The sequence below is a fragment of the Mustelus asterias genome, chromosome 8 (assembly GCF_964213995.1).
Source record: "Mustelus asterias chromosome 8, sMusAst1.hap1.1, whole genome shotgun sequence".
Classification (NCBI taxonomy): Eukaryota; Metazoa; Chordata; class Chondrichthyes; order Carcharhiniformes; family Triakidae; genus Mustelus; species Mustelus asterias.
The window spans coordinates 131,114,008-131,133,197 of NC_135808.1; the positions used below are offsets into that span (position 1 = coordinate 131,114,008).

Consider the following 19,190-nt stretch of genomic DNA (forward strand, 5'->3'; position numbering starts at 1 on the left):
GGAGTGACATGCTGAAGTTCAGTCCCTAGTTTGACTGAGGCAAACGCTACAGCATATTATATTTGTCGTGATGACTTATTGTGCTGCCATCAGACTTTTGAATGGACTTACCATGCATTAAGTTGATCTTTCTCTGCACCCTAGCTATGACTGTAACACTACATTCTGCATTCTCTCCTTTTCTTCTCTATGAACGGTATGCTTTGTCTGTATAGCGCGCAAGAAACAATACTTTCACTGCATGTTAATATACGTGACAATACTAAATCAAATCAAATCAAAAATCAAATTGAATTTTAAATAAAGAGCAGTGATGGACAGAATGGTGCCACCCACAGTCAGTCGTTAAAGCCGCTATTTAACAATCGACATTGCCCCGCTCAGCCATTAGTTGAAAAGTTTATTTATTAGTGTCACAAATAGGCTTACATTAACACTGTAGTGAGGTTACTGTGAAAATCCCCTAGTCGCCACACTATGTACCTGTTCAGGTACACTGAGGGAGAATTTAGCACGGCCAATACACCTAGCCAGAACGTCTTTCGGACTGTGGGAGGAAAACGGAGCACCCGGAGGATACCCACGCAGACACGGGGAGAACGTACAGACGCCACACAGACAGTGGCCCAAGCCGGGAATCGAACCCGGATCCCTGGCACTGTGAGGCAGCAGTGCTAACCACTGTGCCACCATTACCACAGATTTATTAGTTATTTGTGGTCTGCAAAATGGCTGCCATGTTTGACTTGTATGTTGCCAACCGTGGGCTTAGATGTATTCTTGAAGGTTTAACGTCACCTCCCCACTTCCCACCACCCAGCCCATTCAGACATTATTTTTCAATATCGTGACAAAAGAGAAAAAAAGGCATTTTTGTTTTCCTAATTCCTGAAACTCCAGGGCAATCAAAGGAAAATGAACCGCACCGCCAACCTAACTGACCAAATCAATGCAAGAGGTATTATTTTGTTTTTCCAAGGCACCAGACTGTGAAGAGAGATTCATTAAGTGCGCACAGGGGCTGTAAATATAAATGACTGGAACTCCATCTGAGAGTTAAAAAGTAAACTGGTGCTGACAACAAACATTATCGGCCACATGCTTCGAGCAGGAAGGTCTGAGAACAATGGCAAAAGCCGGAGGCAAGCTCTGCTCGATTAGTCTCTCTTGGCACTTTCCTCTCTTGGCATTGTGTGGACCTTGGTGCACACATTAGGCAAAGCGCCACACAATACATATCGCCCTTTAGATCAGGGCTTGTAATGGAATCGGGAGGCCTTTAGCACAGAGTCACATGACCCGCCATCCTCCTGACCAACACAATCTTTCCAGAAATCTTGCTTCAGAGGAAGGAAGCAGAGTGAAAGAGTTAACTCTTGTCTCTTCAATGCCAGTGTTTGGCCGTATTTGTATTCAAAGAGCTGTCTACCCTATTGATTTTTTTTTTCCTCTTCTTCCCTTGTTGTTGTTTTGCTGTCCTGGCCTCCCACTGGCTCCTCTGACCACAATTGTCAGAGCTCCATCGATGGAATGAGCTTGAGTCACAGGCCAAGCTATTTCTTTTGTTGTTTTTTTTTCCCCCTCTCTTCTTAAACTGAAGGATTTCAGGAACGTGTCAAAAAGCTATTAACGCAAGATTGCCCGTTGACACACTGGAATTTCATTCATCTTACTGCGTGTGGGCCTTTTAGCTGTGGTGTGGTTATGAAGCATATTCTATCGATCAGACAGAGAGAGACACACACACAACACGCAACATTCTAGAGCTTCTAACAGCTATTGATGCAGCTCTTTTCACTTGGCAGCACGGAGCCCATTCCCAACTCTCCCTCCCACTGGGATTGATCATAAGACCATAAGACATAGGAGCAGAATGAGGCCACTCGGCTCATCGAGTCTGCTCTGCCATTCAATCATGGCTGATATTTTTCTCATCTCCATTCTCCTGCCTTTTCCCCACAGCCCCTGATCCCCTTATTAATCAAGAACCTATCTATCTCTGTCTTAAAGACAGTCAATGATCTGGCCTCCACAGCCTTCTGCGGCAAAGAGTTCCACAGATTCACCACCCTCCGGCTGAAGAAATTCCACCTCATCTCTGTTTTAAAGGATCGCCTTTTTAGTCTAAGATTGTGCCCTCTGGTTCTAGTTTTTTCTACTCGTGGAAACACCCTCTCCACGTCCACTCTATCCAGGCCTCGCAGTATCCTGTAAGTTTCAATAAGATCCCCCCTCATTCTTCTAAACTCCCAACGAGTACAGACCCAGAGTCCTCAACCGTTCCTCATATGACAAGTTCTTCATTCCAGGGATCATTCTTGTGAACCTCCTCTGGACCCTTTCCAAGGCCAGCACATCCTTCCTTAGATACGGGGCCCAAAACTGCTCACAATACTCCAAATGGGGTCTGACCAGAGCCTTATACAGCCTCAGAAGTCCAGTTCGGCATGGGTTGGGACTCGGATCGCGAACCTTCTGAGGAATTAATCTGAATTTCTGCGGCACCAGTCACAACTCCAGAGTCTCCCACGATGCTTTTACAGCCAAATATCGAAAGAGAAAAAGATTTGTATTCACTACGATCACCTGACATCTTAAAAGCACGTTACAGCCTTCTTTATGTTCGTTCATGGGATGTGGACAGCGCTGATTGGACCAGCATTTATCGCCCATCCCCAAGGGCATTTAAGAGTCAACCCCATTGCTGCCGGTCTGGAGTTACATGTAGGCCAGACCAGGTAAGGGCGGCAGATTTCCTTCCCTAAAGGACATTAGTGAATCAGGTGGGTTTTTCATCATAGAATCCCTACAGTGCAGAAGGAGGCCATTCGGCCCATCAAATCTGCACCGACCACAATCCCACCCAGGCCCTATTCCCATAACTCCACATATTTTCTCTGCTAATCCCCCGACACTCGGGTCAATTTTAGCATGGCCAACCAAACTAACCCGCACATCTTTGATCTGTGGGAGGAAACCGGAGCACCCGGAGGAAACCCACGCACACATGGGGAGAACGTGCCAACTCCACACAGGTTGGAATTGAACCCGGATCGCTGGCGCTGTGAGGCAGCAGCGCTAATCACTGTGCCTTTTACAACAATCGACTATGGTTTCATGGTCATCGTTAGACATTTCGTTCCAGATTTTTTCTATTGAATTCAAATTATACTATCTGCCATGGTGGGCTTCGAACCCGGGTATTACCCTGCGTCTCTGGATTACTAGCCCAGTAACAATACCACTATACTGCCTCCTCTCCACAATGAGCTGCTTTTGAAATGCAGTCACTGATGTAACGTAGGAAACGCATGCAGAATTGTGCACAGCAAGCTCCCACAAACAGCAGTGTGATCATCTGTTTTTGAGAGGTTGATTGAGGGATAAATAATTGGCTGAATCAGCAGAGATATCCTGGCTGCTCATCTTCGGGCTAGTGCCTTGGGCTCTTCTACATTCACCTGAGCAGGCAAGATGGGATCTTTGCCCACATGTCTGTCTTTGGCCTGCTGCAATGTTCCGGTGAAGCTCAACGCAAACTGGAGGAACAGCAGCTCATCTTCCCGCCAGGCACTTTACAACCTTCCGGTCTCAACATGGAATTCAACAACTTCAGATGATTTGCTCTTCCCCACCTCCACCCCTTTGTTTTCATTTTATTTTATTTTTTACTGTTCTCTAAATTTTATTTCTTTATTGTCTTCCTTCATTTTTCTTCCCACTCTTTTCTCCTACTTTACGCCCCTTACCTTACCTTTCCTCCCCCTTTGCTTATCCTCTTCCAAATCTTACCTCTGTTCCATCTTCTCCCCCCTCCCCCCCCCATCTGTCACAGCTTACAGCTTCTCTGCCGTTTGGCCATTCACACCCTTTATTCTCTCTATGGGCTGCCATTAGCAGTCTTTTCCCCTGGTTTCTGTGGCTATGACTCATCTTTCATTCCCTCCCCCTGCAGTATAAATGTCTCCCACTTTCTCTGCCTTTTAGCTTTGACAAAGGGTCATCTGGACTCGAAACGTCAGCTCTTTTCTCTCCTTCCAGATGCTGCCAGACCTGCTGAGACTTTCCAGCATTTTCTCTTTTGGGCTCTTGGTCTCACTCCAAAGTCGGTGGGTGGGATTTTCCGGCCATGCTCACCTCAGAAACAAAAAATTCCACCTGAGGTCAATGGATCTTTGCATGGTACTCCCCTCGCCGGATACAATTCCGTGGTGGGCGGGACGGGACAATTCCAGTGGGCACCCCTCACAGTGCAGCACGTCCTCAGTGCTGCTTCCTCAGGAGGGTCAGCCTTTATTTTGTGCACAAGTCAAAGAAGGACTTCAGTCACTATTATGGCACGGGGCAGCCCATTTACACTCTCCAAGCATTCAGTCAGATAAATGATCAAATAAACTGTGGCTATTGACTTGAGGAATAAATACGGGCCAGGAGAATCCCTTCATCTAGTACAGTGGGCAGCACGGTGGCACAGTGGTCAGCACTGCTGCCTCACAGCGCCAGGGACCCGGGTTCAGTTCCGGCTCAGGTCACTGTCTGTGTGGAGTTTGCATGTTCTCCCCGTGTCTGCGTGGGATTGCTCCGGGTGCTTCGATTCCCTCCCATAGTCCAAAAATGTGTGGGTTAGGTTGATTGACCATGCTAAATTGACCCTAGTGTCAGGGGGATTAGCAGGGTAAATATGTGGGGTTATGGCAATAGGATGGGATTGTGGTCAGTGCAGACTTGATGGGCTGAATGGCCTCCTTCTGCACTGTCGGGATTCTATGGTAGGTCAGCTGTACACTTGAGAGATTGTGAGTGTGGCTTCAATTGAATGAGTTGGTCCACAACACAGTTTGTTGGGATCCTTATCAACACATCATCCCCTTTAATGTAATAGCCTCCTTGAACGATTTCCCCAAACAGAGCTTTGATAGTTGGAATTGACTGAACATTCTTAATTGAGACAAAGTGTAATCGGTGAGGTGCCCACTTTGCATTGCACTAACCGGCACAAGCAGATTATACGTCATCTACAGTGGCTCGATTTAGATGCTGATTTGATTTGATATGAGTTGATTTGATTTGATTTATTATTGTCACATGTATTAACATACAGTGAAAAGTATTGTTCCTTGCGTGCTATACAGACAAAGCATACCATTCATAGAGAAGGAAAGGAGAGGGTGCAGAATGTAGTGTTACAGTCATAGCTAGGGTGTAGGGAAAGATCAACTTAATGCGAGGTAGGTCCATTCAAAAGTCTGACGGCAGCAGGGAAGAAGCTGTCAGCTTGTTGGAATTCTAGTTTATGCTGTTATTGCTTTATCTTTTATTATGGGTATAGAGGGATATGGGCCAAATGGGGGCAATTGGGACTAGCATAGTAGTTTAAAAAGGGGCAGCATGGGCTGAATGGCCTGATTCCATGCTGTAAAACTCTGTGACTCTATGTCTGCTTTATCCTGTCCCCTTTTTATACACTTCTTGCTGAGGTGCAATTCTGTTGGGGATTCTTTTAGGATTGGACCCAAACCTCTGACAAGGAAGTGGATAAAAACTTGGAGGAAACAGACCTGGCAGGGATAAGGGGTGATGATGGTGCAGTATAATGTCACTGGGCCAGTAATGCAGTGTCCCAGGCTAACAGGTTCTGAGGACATGTGTTCACCATGGTACAAATTCAGCTCATTACAAAAAAAGCATCTGGTTTGTCAGTCACTGGTAACAACACAACTCCCATTAATTGTTGCAAAGAAACCCATCTGGTTCACTAAAGTCCTTTAGGGAAGGAAATCTGCTGTCCTTACCTGGCCTGGCCTACATGTGATTCCAGAGCCACAGCAATGTGGTTGACTGTTAAAAAAAGTGCCCTCTGTAGCGGTCTAGCTAGCCACTCAGTTCAAGGGCAAATAGGGTTGGGCTACAAATGCTGGCCAGCGAGTGACGCTCCCATAGAATCACCCCTACAGTGCAGAAGGAGGCCATTCGGCCCACCTGCACTGATTCTCCGACAGAGCGTCTTACCGAGGTCCACTTCCTTCCCCATATTCTTAACCCTATGTATTTACTCCACTGATCTCCATAACCTACAAACATTTAGCATGGCCAACCCACCTGCATGTCCCATCAAAAAACAAAGTTGCAATAGTGAGCATCAGGAAAGCTGTTTATTTATAGGTGCATTACAGCCTGGTCAGATCCCGTCTACATCCAGCTTTGACTGCGCATCACTTGCAATGGGATTTCTGGATAATAACTCAGCAAAGATAGGGAACTGGACAATGTTTGTGACTCAGTTACGAGCTAAGCTTTCAGGAGGTGGGGGTGTCCAGAACCAGGGGTCACAGTCTGAGGATACAGGGTAAGCCATTTAGGACAGAGAGGAGGAGAAACTGTCTCACTCAGCCTGTGGCGTTCACTACCACGGAAAGCAATTGAGGCCAAAACATTGAATGTTTTCAAGAAGTGTTTTAAAGTTTATTTATTAGTGCCACAAGCAGGCTTACAATAACACTGCAATGAAGTTACTGTGAAAATCCCCCAGTTGCCACACTCTGGCGCCTGTTCGGGTACACAGAGGGCGAATTTAGCATGGCCAATGCACCAAACCTCCACGTCTTTCGGACTGTGGGAGAAAACTGGAGCACCCGGAGGAAACCCACGCAGACACGGGGAGAATGTGCAAACTCAAGTCAGGACCTGGGTCCCCTTGCGCTGTGAGGCAGCAGTGCTAACCATTGTGCCACCATGCCGTTGAGGTAAAGGGGATCAAAGGATATGGTGGGAAGGTGGGATGAGGCTATTGAGTTGGATGATCAGCCAGGATCATAATGAATGGCGGAGCAGGCTCGAAGGGCCAAATGGCCTCCACCTGCTCCTATTTTCTATGTTTCTCTGAGACTTCTTCATAGCAGAATGGGTTAACCAAGGAATTGCCATGCATGAGGCTCATTCAGCACAGTTCCGCCATGTAACCCTGCACAATGCTGTTGGCGATCTTAGCTAACAAGTTGTAACATTTACATGGAAGTTTAATGTATCCTAAAATTCAATTCGACATTCAATTAACAAAATAATTGTTTGGTGGAGCCCTGAAGCCTTGTTTACGTTGTAGCTGTAAATTATAAAGCAAATTTGTGAGTGTTTTTTTTTCCGAAAGAGAAGTTGGTAAATTACTCCCAGGCCTCCACAAAAGCCTGTCTGTGATTCTGCAAAGGAGTTTGAATGCTGGTAGCAAGGCGATCAAAAGGAGACTCTTGAGCTATGATTACTGCTTCCCCCCGCCACCCCCTTGTCACCTGGGGCCAGAGGAGCATGAAGAGGAAGGAGGCTAATCGCAGCCTCTGGAAATGCAAGCCGTTGAACTTAGAATCAGGAGGAGGTCACTTAGGCCTTTGGGCCTGTACTGGACCATTCAGAGAGATTTGACAGACCTACGACCTCACTCCACATTGGCCTCTTAGCCCCAGCCTTTGGCTGCCAAAATATTTAAAATGAACAGTGGGTTCCAGCATTAACTGCAGTTTGTGGTCGAGAGTTCCAAGCTTCTACCAGCCTCTGCCTATAGAAGTTTTTCCTCATTTCATTCCTGAAAGGTCTGGCTCCAATATTTTGGCAGTGCCCTCCAGCCCTAAACCTCCTCAATGAGTGGAAATAGCTTTTCCTAATCTCCTCTATCTGTTTCCCTTGATATTTTGCAAACTCCAATCAGATCACCCCTCAGCCATCTAAATTCCAGGGAATACAACTACAGTTTGTTTAATCTTTCACTCCAGTTTAACCCTTGGAGCCTGGTTATCATTCTGGTAAATCTATGCTGTGCTCCCTCCAGGACAAGTATATCCTTTGCCAGGTGTGGAGTCCAGAACTGCTCGCTGTACTCCAAATGTTGCACTGTGTATATAAGCAGAGCTTTGTATATCTGAAGCAGGATTTCTATCCCCTTGTATTCTATTCCTATTGAGTTTAGGCCTTTCTGATTCTTTTCTGTATATATCTGTAACAGTCTAACAATCTTTGGTCACGGACTCCTATGTTTGATCCTCCACTGTTTCTAGTTAATTACCATTTAGAAAGTTCCCTGTTCAATTTTCAGGCCCAATGCAGACATTGAAGTTCATAGAATGGAATCCCTACAGTGCAGAGGAGGCCATTCGGCCCATCGAGTCTGCACCAACTCTCTTTGGTTGTTGTAAAAACGCACCTGCTTCACTAATGTCCTCTGCTCCTCCTTTAAAACCTCACCTTGTTGATCAAACCCTTGCTCACGCTCTCAATTAGTCATAGAGTCATACAGTGCAGAAAAGACCCTTTGGTCCATCGAGCCTGCACTGACAATAACTACGGCTAAAATCGCATGAGTCCCACTTTCCATTGTCCCATATCCTTGAAGTTATGTGAAAATGTTTCAAGTGATCATCCAAACACTTTTATTTTATTCATTCATGTGACATGCGTGTCGCTGGCTGGCTGTCATTTATTGTAAGAGTTTTAACAACACCAGGTTAAAGTCCAACAGGTTTATTTGGTAGCAAATGCCATTAGCTTTCAGAGCCAAATGGCATTTTCGGAGCAAATGGCATTTGCTACCAAATAAACCTGTTGGACTTTAACCTGGTGTTGTTAAAACGCTTACTGTGTTTAACCCAGTCCAACGCCGGCATTTCCACATCATCATTTATTGCCCATCTGTAGTTGCCCTTGGAGGGGAGTTGAGAGTCAACCACATTGCTGTGGCTCTAGAGTCACATGTCAAGCCAGACCAGGTAAGGATGGCAGATTTCCTTCCATAAAGGGATATTAGTGAACTAGATGGGTTTTTCCAACAATAGTTTCATGGTCATCAGTAGATTCTTAATTCCAGATACCTTTTAGTGAATTCAAATTCCACCATCTGCTGTGGCAAGATTCGAGCCCCGGTCCCCGAAATATCAGCTGAGTTTCTGGATTAATAGTCTAGTGATAATATCACGAGGCCATTGCCTCTCTTTTAAAGGTTGCATGGTTTACATCCTCCACAACCTTCCCACCACACTCTGAGTGAAAAATAAATGACCAAATCTTCTATGAATCTCTTGCCCCTTACGCTAAAATTATACCCCCTTGTGATTGACCCCTGAACCACGGGGAACAGCTGCTTCCTGTTCACCCTGTCCATACCCCTCATAACCTTACAAAGCTCAATCAGTTTTCTCCACTGGCTTATAATTGCTATTTTTCTGAATGTCTTGTGAAGCTGTGGTGAGAGTGGTGAAGAAGGCATTCAGCATGCTTGATTTCATTGGTCAGAACATTGAATACAGGAGTTGGAACGTCTTGTTGAAGTTGTACAAGACATTGGTAAGACCACACTTGGAATACTGTCTACAGGATATTATTGAACTAGAAAGAGTGCAGATTTACTAGGATGCGACCGAGACTTGATGGTTTGAGTTATAAGGAGAGGCAGGATAGACTGGGACTTTTTTCTCTGGAGTGTAGGAGGCTGAGGGGTGATCTTATAGAGGTCTATGAAATAATGAGGGGCGTAAATCAGCTAGATAGTCAATATCTTTTCCCAAAGGTAGGGGAATCTAAAACTAGAGGGCATAGGTTTAAGGTGAGAGGGGAGAAATGCAGAAGGGTCCAGAGGAGCAATTTTTTCACACAGAATGTGGTGAGTGTCTGGAACAAGCTGCCAGAGGTAGTTGTAGAGGCGGGTACAATTCTGTCTTTTAAAAAGCATTTAGACAGTTACATGGGTAAGATGGGTATAGAGGGATATGGGCCAACTCGGGCAATTGGGACTTTTTTTTAATGAGCTAAAGAAAGGGCTTAGGAGAGCTAGGAGGGGGCATGAGAAGTCCTTGGCGGGTCGGATCAAGGAAAACCCCAAGGCTTTTTACTCTTATGTGAGAACTAAAAGAATGACCAGGGTGAGGTTAGGGCCGGTCAAGGACAGTAGTGGGAACTTGTGCATGGAGTCAGAAGAGATAGGAGAGGCGATGAATGAATACTTTTCTTCAGTGTTCACCAAGGAGAGGTGCCATGTTTTTGAGGATGAGTGTGTGATACAGGCTGATAGGCTGGAGGAGGTAGATGTTCTGAGGGAAGATGTATTAGCAATTTTGAAAAATCTGAGGGTCGATAAGTCCCCTGGGCCAGATGGGATATATCCTAGGATTCTTTGGGAGGCAAGGGATGAGATTGCAGAGCCTTTGGCTTTGATCTTTGGGTCTTCACTGTCCACGGGGATAGTGCCAGAGGACTGGAGAGTGGTGAATGTTGTTCCTCTGTTCAAGAAAGGAAATAGGAATGACCCTGGTAATTATAGGCCGGTTAGTCTTACTTCGGTGGTCAGTAAGTTAATGGAAACGTCCTGAGGGATAGGATTTATGACCATTTGAAAAGATGCAGCTTAATCCAGGATAGTCAACATGGATTCGTGAAGGGTAAGTCTTGCCTCACAAATTTGATTGAATTCTTTGAGGAGGTAACTAGGTATGTAAATGAAGATAGAGCAGTTGATGTCGTATACATGGATTTTAGTAAGGCGTTTGATAAGGTTCCCCATGGTCGGCTCATGAAGAAAGTAAGGAGGTGGAGGACAGAGGGAGATTTGGCTGATTGGCTATCTGGCTGTCTCATATAAGACAGAGGGTGATGGTGGATGGAAAATGTTCAGACTGGAGACCAGTTACCAGCGGTGTACCACAGGGATCAGTGCTGGGTCCTCTGCTATTTGTGATTTTTATCAATGACTTGGAGGAGGGGGCTGAAGGGTGGGTCAGTAAATTTGCTGATGACACCAAGATTGGTGGAGTAGTGGATGAGGTGGAGGGCTGTTGTAGGCTGCAAAGAGACATTGATAGGATGCAGAGCTGGGCCGAAAAATGGCAGATGGAGTTTAACCCTGATAAGTGCGAGGTGATTCATTTTGGTGGGACAAATTTGAATGCGGATTATAGGATCAACGGCAGGGTTCTGAGGAATGTGGAGGAACAGAGAGATCTTGGGGTTCATATCCACAGATCTCTGAAGGTTGCCACTCAAGTGGATAGAGCCGTGAAGAAAGCCTATAGGGTGTTAGCGTTTATTAACAGGGGGTTTGAGTTTAAGAGCCGTGGGGTTATGCTGCAACTGTACAGGACCTTGGTGAGATCACAATTGGAATATTGTGTGCAGTTCTGGTCACCTCACTATAAGAAGGATGTGGAAGCATTGGAAAAAGTGCAGAGGAGATTTACCAGGATGCTGCCTGGTTTGGAGGGTAGGTCTTATGAGGAAAGGTTGAGGGAGCTAGGGCTGTTCTCTTTAGAGCGGAGGATCTAAAGGAGAGGCATCTTAATAGAGGTTTATAAGATGATGAGGGGGATAGATAGAGTGGACGTCCAGAGACTATTTCCTCGGGTGGATGTAGCTATTACCAGGGGGCATAACTATAAGGTTCATGGTGGGAGATACAGGCAGGATGTCTGAGGAAGGTTCTTTACTCAGAGAGTGGTTGGGATGTGGAATGGACTGCCTGCTGTGATAGTGGAGTCGGACACTTTAGGAACTTTCAAACGGTTATTGGATAGGCACATGGAGTGCACCAGGATGATGGGGAGTGGGATAGCTTGATCTTGGTTTCGGACAAAGCTCGGCACAACAGCGTGGGCTGAAGGGCCTGTTCTGTGCTGTACTGTTCTATGTTCTATTAGGAGTTTTTAAAAAAGGGCGGCATGGACAAGTTGGGCCGAAGGGCCCGTTTCTATGCTGTAAACCTCTATGACTCTATGGGCCCTAACGGACGCGAAAACGTGGTAAAGTCGGGTGTGAGGCCATTAACGCGATCCGCGTCCGCGCAGATCGCCATTTTACTGAGACCCGGGAATAGCCGCGATCTGATTCGCGCCCAAAACGGGCGCAACGGTGATATAAATGCATTTAAATTGAATTAATAAATTGCCCGCCCAACGTTATCAGCATTTCCCCCTTTACCACCACGTTCGCCGATCCAGAATCGTGCCGAAACGGACATGCTGAATAAAAGTCTGAATCGGGCGCTCCAGCTGCTGAAGAGAGAGTTCAGAGCTTCCAACGGCTCCCTGACTCAGATCAGTGATGGGGTGGAGGCGGGGGTGGGGGGTGGGAGAGCGGTGGTGGGGGTGGGGGGGGGTAGGCAGGCCAGATCATTCTCTGGCTGGGGGGGAGGGGAGTGAAGTCAGATTGTTGTCTGGTGGGGGGGCGGGGAGGGCCGATCGTTGTCTGGTGGGGGGGGGGGGGGGGTGATCGTTGTCGGGAGGGGGGGGGTGATCGTTGTCGGGAGGGGGGGAGGGCTGATCATTGTCTGGTGGTGCGGGGGGAGGGGGGGAGGCGACCGTTGTCTGGTTGGGGGGGGGGGGGGAGGCGGGTCAGATCATTCTCTGGTGAGGGGATGGGGAGGGAGTAGGAGGCGGGTCAAATGTTCCGCTCGGCGGTTGGAGGGGCGTAGGTAGTGAGGTCAGATCAGATCATTCGTTGGGGGCGGGGAGGCAGTGAGGCCAGATCATTCTCTGGGGGGTCGGTGAGGAGGGAGCCGGGTAAGATGTATCTCTGGTGGGGTGGGGGGAGGCCCTATCGCTCACTGGCGGGAGTTGGCGGGGGGGGGGGGGGGGGCAGATGGATCTCCGGTGGGGAGGCAGGGGGGTCCGCTGCCACTCTGCAGGCGATCGGTTGGGGGGGGGAGGGGGGTCGCGATGGGGCCTGGATAGCGGGGGGGGGTTGGGTGGATAAGGGTGACAGTGATGTCTGTGGGGGCCATCGCTCCGGGGCCACTTTCTCCGCTTTCTGCGGCCCGGGAGCGATCTGACAGCGGCCAGTTTTTTCATATTTGTTTCTAACTGCACATGTGCAGGTCAGAGCTCTGATCAGGCCAGCAGTGTTTCGGGCGTGCTAAGCTCTGTCCACAGTGCGAATGGGACCCGCGTTTCTTTTCAGGCTTCGTGCGTATGGGGGTGCCTGAAAGCAGATTCCCAAGTCAGATCTGAATTGCGCCCAGATTCAGCACTTAGAATGAAAATGGTAAAATCAGGCTCTATGATTGTAGAAGCATCCGGAATGTTTCTCTGGACGGTGACTCACTGAGGTTAGACTCTTCGCTCTGAAAGGGGGCTCGAGTTCCACTTGAACCACTTGAGCACAGAATCCAGGCTGATACTCCAGTGCACTACAGAAGGAGTGTCAAACTGTCCAAGATGCCACCTTTCGGATGAAGTGTTAAACCCTCTCAGGTGATCAGGATAAATTCCACAAAACTATATCGGTGAAGAGGCATTCAGCATGCTTGGTTTCATTGGTCAGAACATTCAATACAGGAGTTGGAAAGCCTTGTTGAAGTTGTACAAGATATTGGTAAGGCCACACTTAGAATGCTGTGTACAGTTCTGGTCACCCTATTATAGAAAGGATATTATTAAACTGGAAAGAGTGCAGAAAAGATTTACTTGGATGCTACCGGGACTTAATGGTTTGAGTTATAAGGAGAGGCTGGATAGATTGGGACTTCTTTCCCTGGAGCGCCGGAGGCTTGGGGTTGATCTGAAAGAGGTGTATAAAATAATGAGGGGCATAGATAATAGTCAACATCTTTTCCCAAATGTAGCGGAGTCTAAAACTCGAGGTCAGAGGTTTAAGGTGAGAGATGCAAAAGGGTCCAGGGGGGCAATTCTCTTACTCAGAAGGTGGTGAGTGTCTGGAACAAGCTGCCAGAGGCAGCAGTAGAGGCGGGTTCAATTTTGTCTTTTAAAAAACATTTGGACAGTTACATGGGTCAGATGGGTATCGCGGGATATGGGCCAAACGCGGGCAATTGGGACTAGCTTAGTGGTAAAAACTGGGCGGCATGGACAAGTTGGGCCAAAGGGTCTGTTTCCATGCTGTAAACCTCTTTGACTCTAAGAGCAAGAGAACTCTCCGCTGATCTGCTGGACAATCCTGATTCCTCCACAAGCATTATCAAACGGTTACAAAAACAGAAACAGAAAGAGTTGGAAAAAACTCAGCACCTCTGCTGGCAGAGAGAAAATAGAGTTAACATTTCGAGTCCATTTGACTCTTTCTCTTCCAGTTTTTGTTTCAGATTCGAGCATCCGCATTATTTTGCTTTTATCAAACACCTAATTCGCGCATGGCCATCTTGGTGTCTATGAGAGCTTGCTGCATGCGAATTGGCTGCTGTAATTCCTACATTACTGGTGATTTCCTCCATTACCAGTGACGACACTTCAAATACTACTTCACTGGCTGTAAAGCGCTTTGGGATATCCTGAACAGCTTTTTTTTCTCTCTCTCTTTCTTTAAAAGCTGGATGATGTTGTTAAATGTGCAAGTCTGTTCTGAAAGCTTCACAAAGGCATAAGGGAAACAGATGCTAAATTAACAAGACGTCTGGAAGTTTGAGGCAAAGATTTGTCCAAGAGGCTGCCATGGCTCAGCTTGGACCGAAAGTTTCCACTGTCGGAAATTGTGGTCATGTAAATTCTCTGTTGGATGTCGTACAGTGCGCAGTGTGTCAGAGCGACTGTGTGACCAGACTGCCTGCTTTAAACCTGCTTTCAATTTCCAACCAGTGGTGACTTACGTAAAGCAAAGGAATTGCTGAAATTAAATCTGGATGTTAATCCAAGCTGCTGGGAAGGAGTGTGGACTGGAACACAACCAAACACAACTGAAATTGGGCGAGCATTTTTAGAAACTGCTCCTCCATGCAAGAAATCCAGACCCATTCAGGGTACAGGGGGCGGCATGGTGGCACAGATGCTACTACCTCCCACAACAATACTTCCACTCTACCCCGATCGGGTTACGAGTCAGCTCGCAAGAGGGGTTTGGATGAAAAAGGCCCTTCAGCCCATCTGATCACACCCTCCTCTCACACAAACCCAACTCTCATACCATTGACTGAGAATGGCACTGCATTTTGAGGCAGTCTGCAGGGATATGTATTTTTAAGTTTAAGTTTATTTATTATTCTCACAAGTAGGTGTACATTAACACTGCAATGTAGTTACTGTGAAAATCCCCTTGCCGCCACACTCCGGCACCTGTTCGGGTACACTGAGGGAGAATTTAGCACGGCCAATGCACCCAACCAACACGTCTTTCGGACTGTGGGAGGAAACCGGAGCACCTGGTGGAAACCCACGCAGACACGGGGAGAACGTGCAAACTCCGTACAGTCACCCAAGCCGGAATCTTGAACCCGTTCCCTGGCACCTTGAGGCAGCAGTGCTAACCACTGTGCCACCGTGCTGCCCTTGTGCCACTGTGTGACCCTAAATGCTGGCCAGCCAGTGACACCTATGTCCCCTGAACGAATAAAAACAATGTGGAGACACTTTAAAGCCAAGGTGGCCAAGGGGATATTTAAGAGACATGTCCAGAATTATGAAGGGCTTTGATGGAATTAAGAAGGAGAAACTGTTTGTATTTGGAGATAGATTGGTAACCAGAGGATTGAGGTTTTTGATATTGATTTGGTATGGACGGAAGAGAATGTTTTATGCAGTAAGATCTGGTGGTGATCTGGAATACACTACCTAGAACCATAGAACCATAGAAAATTACAGCTCAGAAACAGGCCTTTTGGCCCTTCTTGTCTGTGCCGAACCATTTTATGCCTAGTCCCACTGACCTGCACTTGGACCATATCCCTCCACACCCCTCTCGTCCATGAACCCGTCCAAGTTTTTCTTAAATGTTAAAAGTGACCCCGCATTTACCACTTTATCCGGCAGCTCATTCCACACTCCCACCACTCTCTGCGTGAAGAAGCCCCCCCTAATATTCCCTTTAAACTTTTCTCCTTTCACCCTTAACCCATGCCCTCTGGTTTTTTTCTCCCCTAGCCTCAGCGGAAAAAGCCTGCTTGCATTCACTCTATCTATACCCACCAAAATCTTATACACCTCTATCAACTCTCCCCTCAATCTTCTACGCTCCAGGGAATAAAGTCCCAACCTATTCAATCTCTCTCTGTAACTCAGCTTCTCAAGTCCCGGCAACATCCTTGTGAACCTTCTCTGCACTCTTTCAATCTTATTTACATCCTTCCTGTAACTAGGTGACCAAAACTGTACACAATACTCCAAATTCGGCCTCACCAATGCCTTATATAACCTTACCATAACACTCCAACTTTTATACTCGATACTCCGATTTATAAAGGCCAATGTACCAAAGGCACTCTTTACGACCCTATCCACCTGTGATGTCACTTTTAGGGAATTCTGTACCTGTATTCCCAGATCCCTCTGTTCAACTGCACTCTTCAGAGTCCTACCATTTACCCTGTACGTTCTTCTTTGGTTTGTCCTTCCAAAGTGCAATATCTCACACTTGTCTGCGTTAAATTCCATTTGCCATTTTTCAGCCCATTTTTCTAGTTGGTCCAAATCCCTCCGCAAGCTTTGAAAACCTTCCTCACTGTCCACTACACCTCCAATCTTTGTATCATCAGCAAACTTGCTGATCCAATTAACCACATTATCATCCAGATCATCCAGATACCTGAAAGGGTGTTGGAAGCAGACCCCCCCCCCCCCCCAACGTACAACCCCCAACGTACAATGGGACACACAGCGCCTGGGACTTGAGTTCGATTCCCGGCTTGGGTTACTGTCTATGTGTAGTTTGCACGTTCTCTGCGTGGGTTTCCTCTGGGTGCTCCGGTTTTCTCCCACAGTCCGAAAGATGTGCTGGCTAGCTGCATTGGCCATGCTAAATTCTCCCTCATTGTACCCGAACAGGCACCGGAGTGTGTCAGCTATGGGATTTTCACAGTAACTTCATTGCAGTAATAAATAAACTGAAAAATACTTTGCCCTATCCCCTGTAACCCACGCATTTACCATGGCTAATACACCTAGCCTACACATCTTTGGACACTCAGGGGCAATTTAGCACGGCCAATCCATCTTTGTGCTGCATTTCTTTGTACTGTAGGAGGAAACCGGAGCACCTTAGAAACATAGAAACATAGAAAAACTACAGCACAAACAGGCCCTTCGGCCCACAAGTTGTGCCGAACACATCCCTACCTTCTAGACCTACCTACAACCCTCCATCCTATTAAGCTCCATGTACACATCCTTGGAGGAAACCCACGCAGACACGGGGAGAACGTGCAAACTCCATACACAGTCACCCGAGGCCGGAAGTGAACCCGGGTCCCTGGTGCTGTAAGGCCTGTGCTAACCACTGCGCCACCGTGTCACCCAGTAATGTAAATTGTAACGACTGTTTGAAATTTGACATTCTTGCATCTGTCCTGTGAAGAGCAAGATGAAAAGCCATGACACCATGTCTCTCTCTGCAGCAATGTTCTTTCATTTAAATGAAGAGTTGGGTGTGGTGTATAAGAAGCAGCTGATCTGATTATCACCCGTTTTAATCCTGTGGCCAGAAGTTAAACTTATCTCTTTGATCGCGCACATGTGGTACATAGGCAAGAGAAGGTCTCTGGGAACGGGGAGATGTGGTGAATATTTTAACTCTTTTTCCCATGGATGTGGGTGTCGCTGGAGAGGCCTGCATGTGTTGCCCATCTCTTGCTGCTCTTGGAGAAGGTAGCGGTGAGCCACCCTCTTGACCTACTGCGGTCGACACGCTGACTCTCCGTGCCCACCACCTCACCACGTCGCCCCAGACCAAGAAATCTCAGTTACTCCACCCTGAGCTTTCTAACCTCAAGCCATACCTCTGTAATTGTGGTCACATTCCACTTTTGCCGTCACTCTCCCTTTTCGAAGGCTTTTCTTCTGAAAATTCATGCAAAGCACATGCAACTATTCCCTCTGTATGTTTGAAAGAATTCTGTGCAGTGGCTCAAGCCTAAAGCTGCTTGGTGGTGGGGTTTACTTTCTGTCCAATTGCGACATGAATATTTCAATCCCCCTCCTGGCTCCATATCCCTGAAGGCTTTGGGTCACAAACTCAGTAGGCCAACCCCTTCCAGTATCATAATCAACTGATAATTCCTCACGTCTGAGTCCATACAATCATAGAATCCCTACAGTGCAGAAGGAGACCATTCAGCCCATCGAGTTTGCACCAACCCTCCAACAGGCCATCTTACCCAGGCTCTGTACTCGTAAACTACATATTTGCCTCACTAACCCCCCCTAACCTAAACATCTTGGGAAGCCAAGGGACAATTTAGCATGGTCAATCCACCTAACCTGCGCATCTTTGGAGTTTGGGAGGAAACCCGAGCACCCGGAGGAAACCCACGCAGACACGGGGAAAACGTGTAAATTCCACGCAGTTACCCAAGGCCAGAATTGAACCCAGATCCCTGGCACTGTGAGGGAGCAGTGCCAACCACTGTGCCACCGTGTCATCCTTTGTTGCTCTCAGACTGAAAGGGCGGGATATTACGGCCTCGCTTGAGGTCAACAGGGATTTCCGTTGTCGAATACTGGCCCGCGCCGATTCCATGGCGGGCGAGGTGATAGGGTACCGGCCCAGATGTGCATGTATTTCCCAGGAAGACTGAACAGCTTTCAGGGGCTCAATGGTCAACTCTTCACATTTTCTATGACATCGAGCAGGAACACTGGCTATATATATTTTTCTCTTTGTTCGTCCACCCCACTTCCCTTCCCCGACCCAGGAACTTTGAGATCAGTCGTACCCATACCCCAATCGTGCCATCAGGCCCTCACTCTCATGAGCTAGGATCATTAGTGAGAATTGTAGTTTCTATTTTGACATTGTCGTTGCAAAATCTCACCGGAAACAAAAATTTCCGCTTGTGTTTTTCAGGCTTCAGCCGAGCTGCCTTGCCCTTTGGGCTGGTGAGGAGGGAACTGTCCTGTGAGGGCTACCCCATTGACCTCCGCTGCCCCGGAAGTGATGTCATCGTGATCGAGAGTGCCAACTATGGTCGGACGGATGACAGGATCTGTGACGCCGACCTGTTCCAGATGGAAAATGTGCAATGCTACCTCCCAGATGCCTTCAAAATCATGACACAGAGGTACAGTGCCATCACTTAATTCTAGCATTTGAACATTGCCAATGAACTGTCTGAGGCACTGTCCTTATGACTTGGTTAGTTGTCATGATGTGGAGATGCTGTCGTTGGACTGGGGTGCACACTGTAAGAAGTCTCACAATGCAAGGTTAAAGTCCAACAGGTTTATTTGGAATCACAAGCTTTAGGGGCGTTGCTCCTTCATCAGGTAAGTGAAGGAAACTCACCT

General features: G+C 47.2%; 1 protein-coding gene across 1 annotated transcript in view; it reads left to right on the forward strand.

Moving 5' to 3' along the window:
- LOC144497781 (adhesion G protein-coupled receptor L2-like) overlaps window positions 1-18,983 on the forward strand; it is a 510,506-nt gene extending 491,523 nt beyond the window's left edge. The window contains exon 4 of the mRNA XM_078219218.1: window positions 18,751-18,983. Within this exon, the coding sequence (XP_078075344.1) occupies window positions 18,751-18,983 (233 nt within the window). The remainder of the gene's footprint in view (window positions 1-18,750) is intronic.
- Window positions 18,984-19,190: the final 207 nt, after the last annotated feature.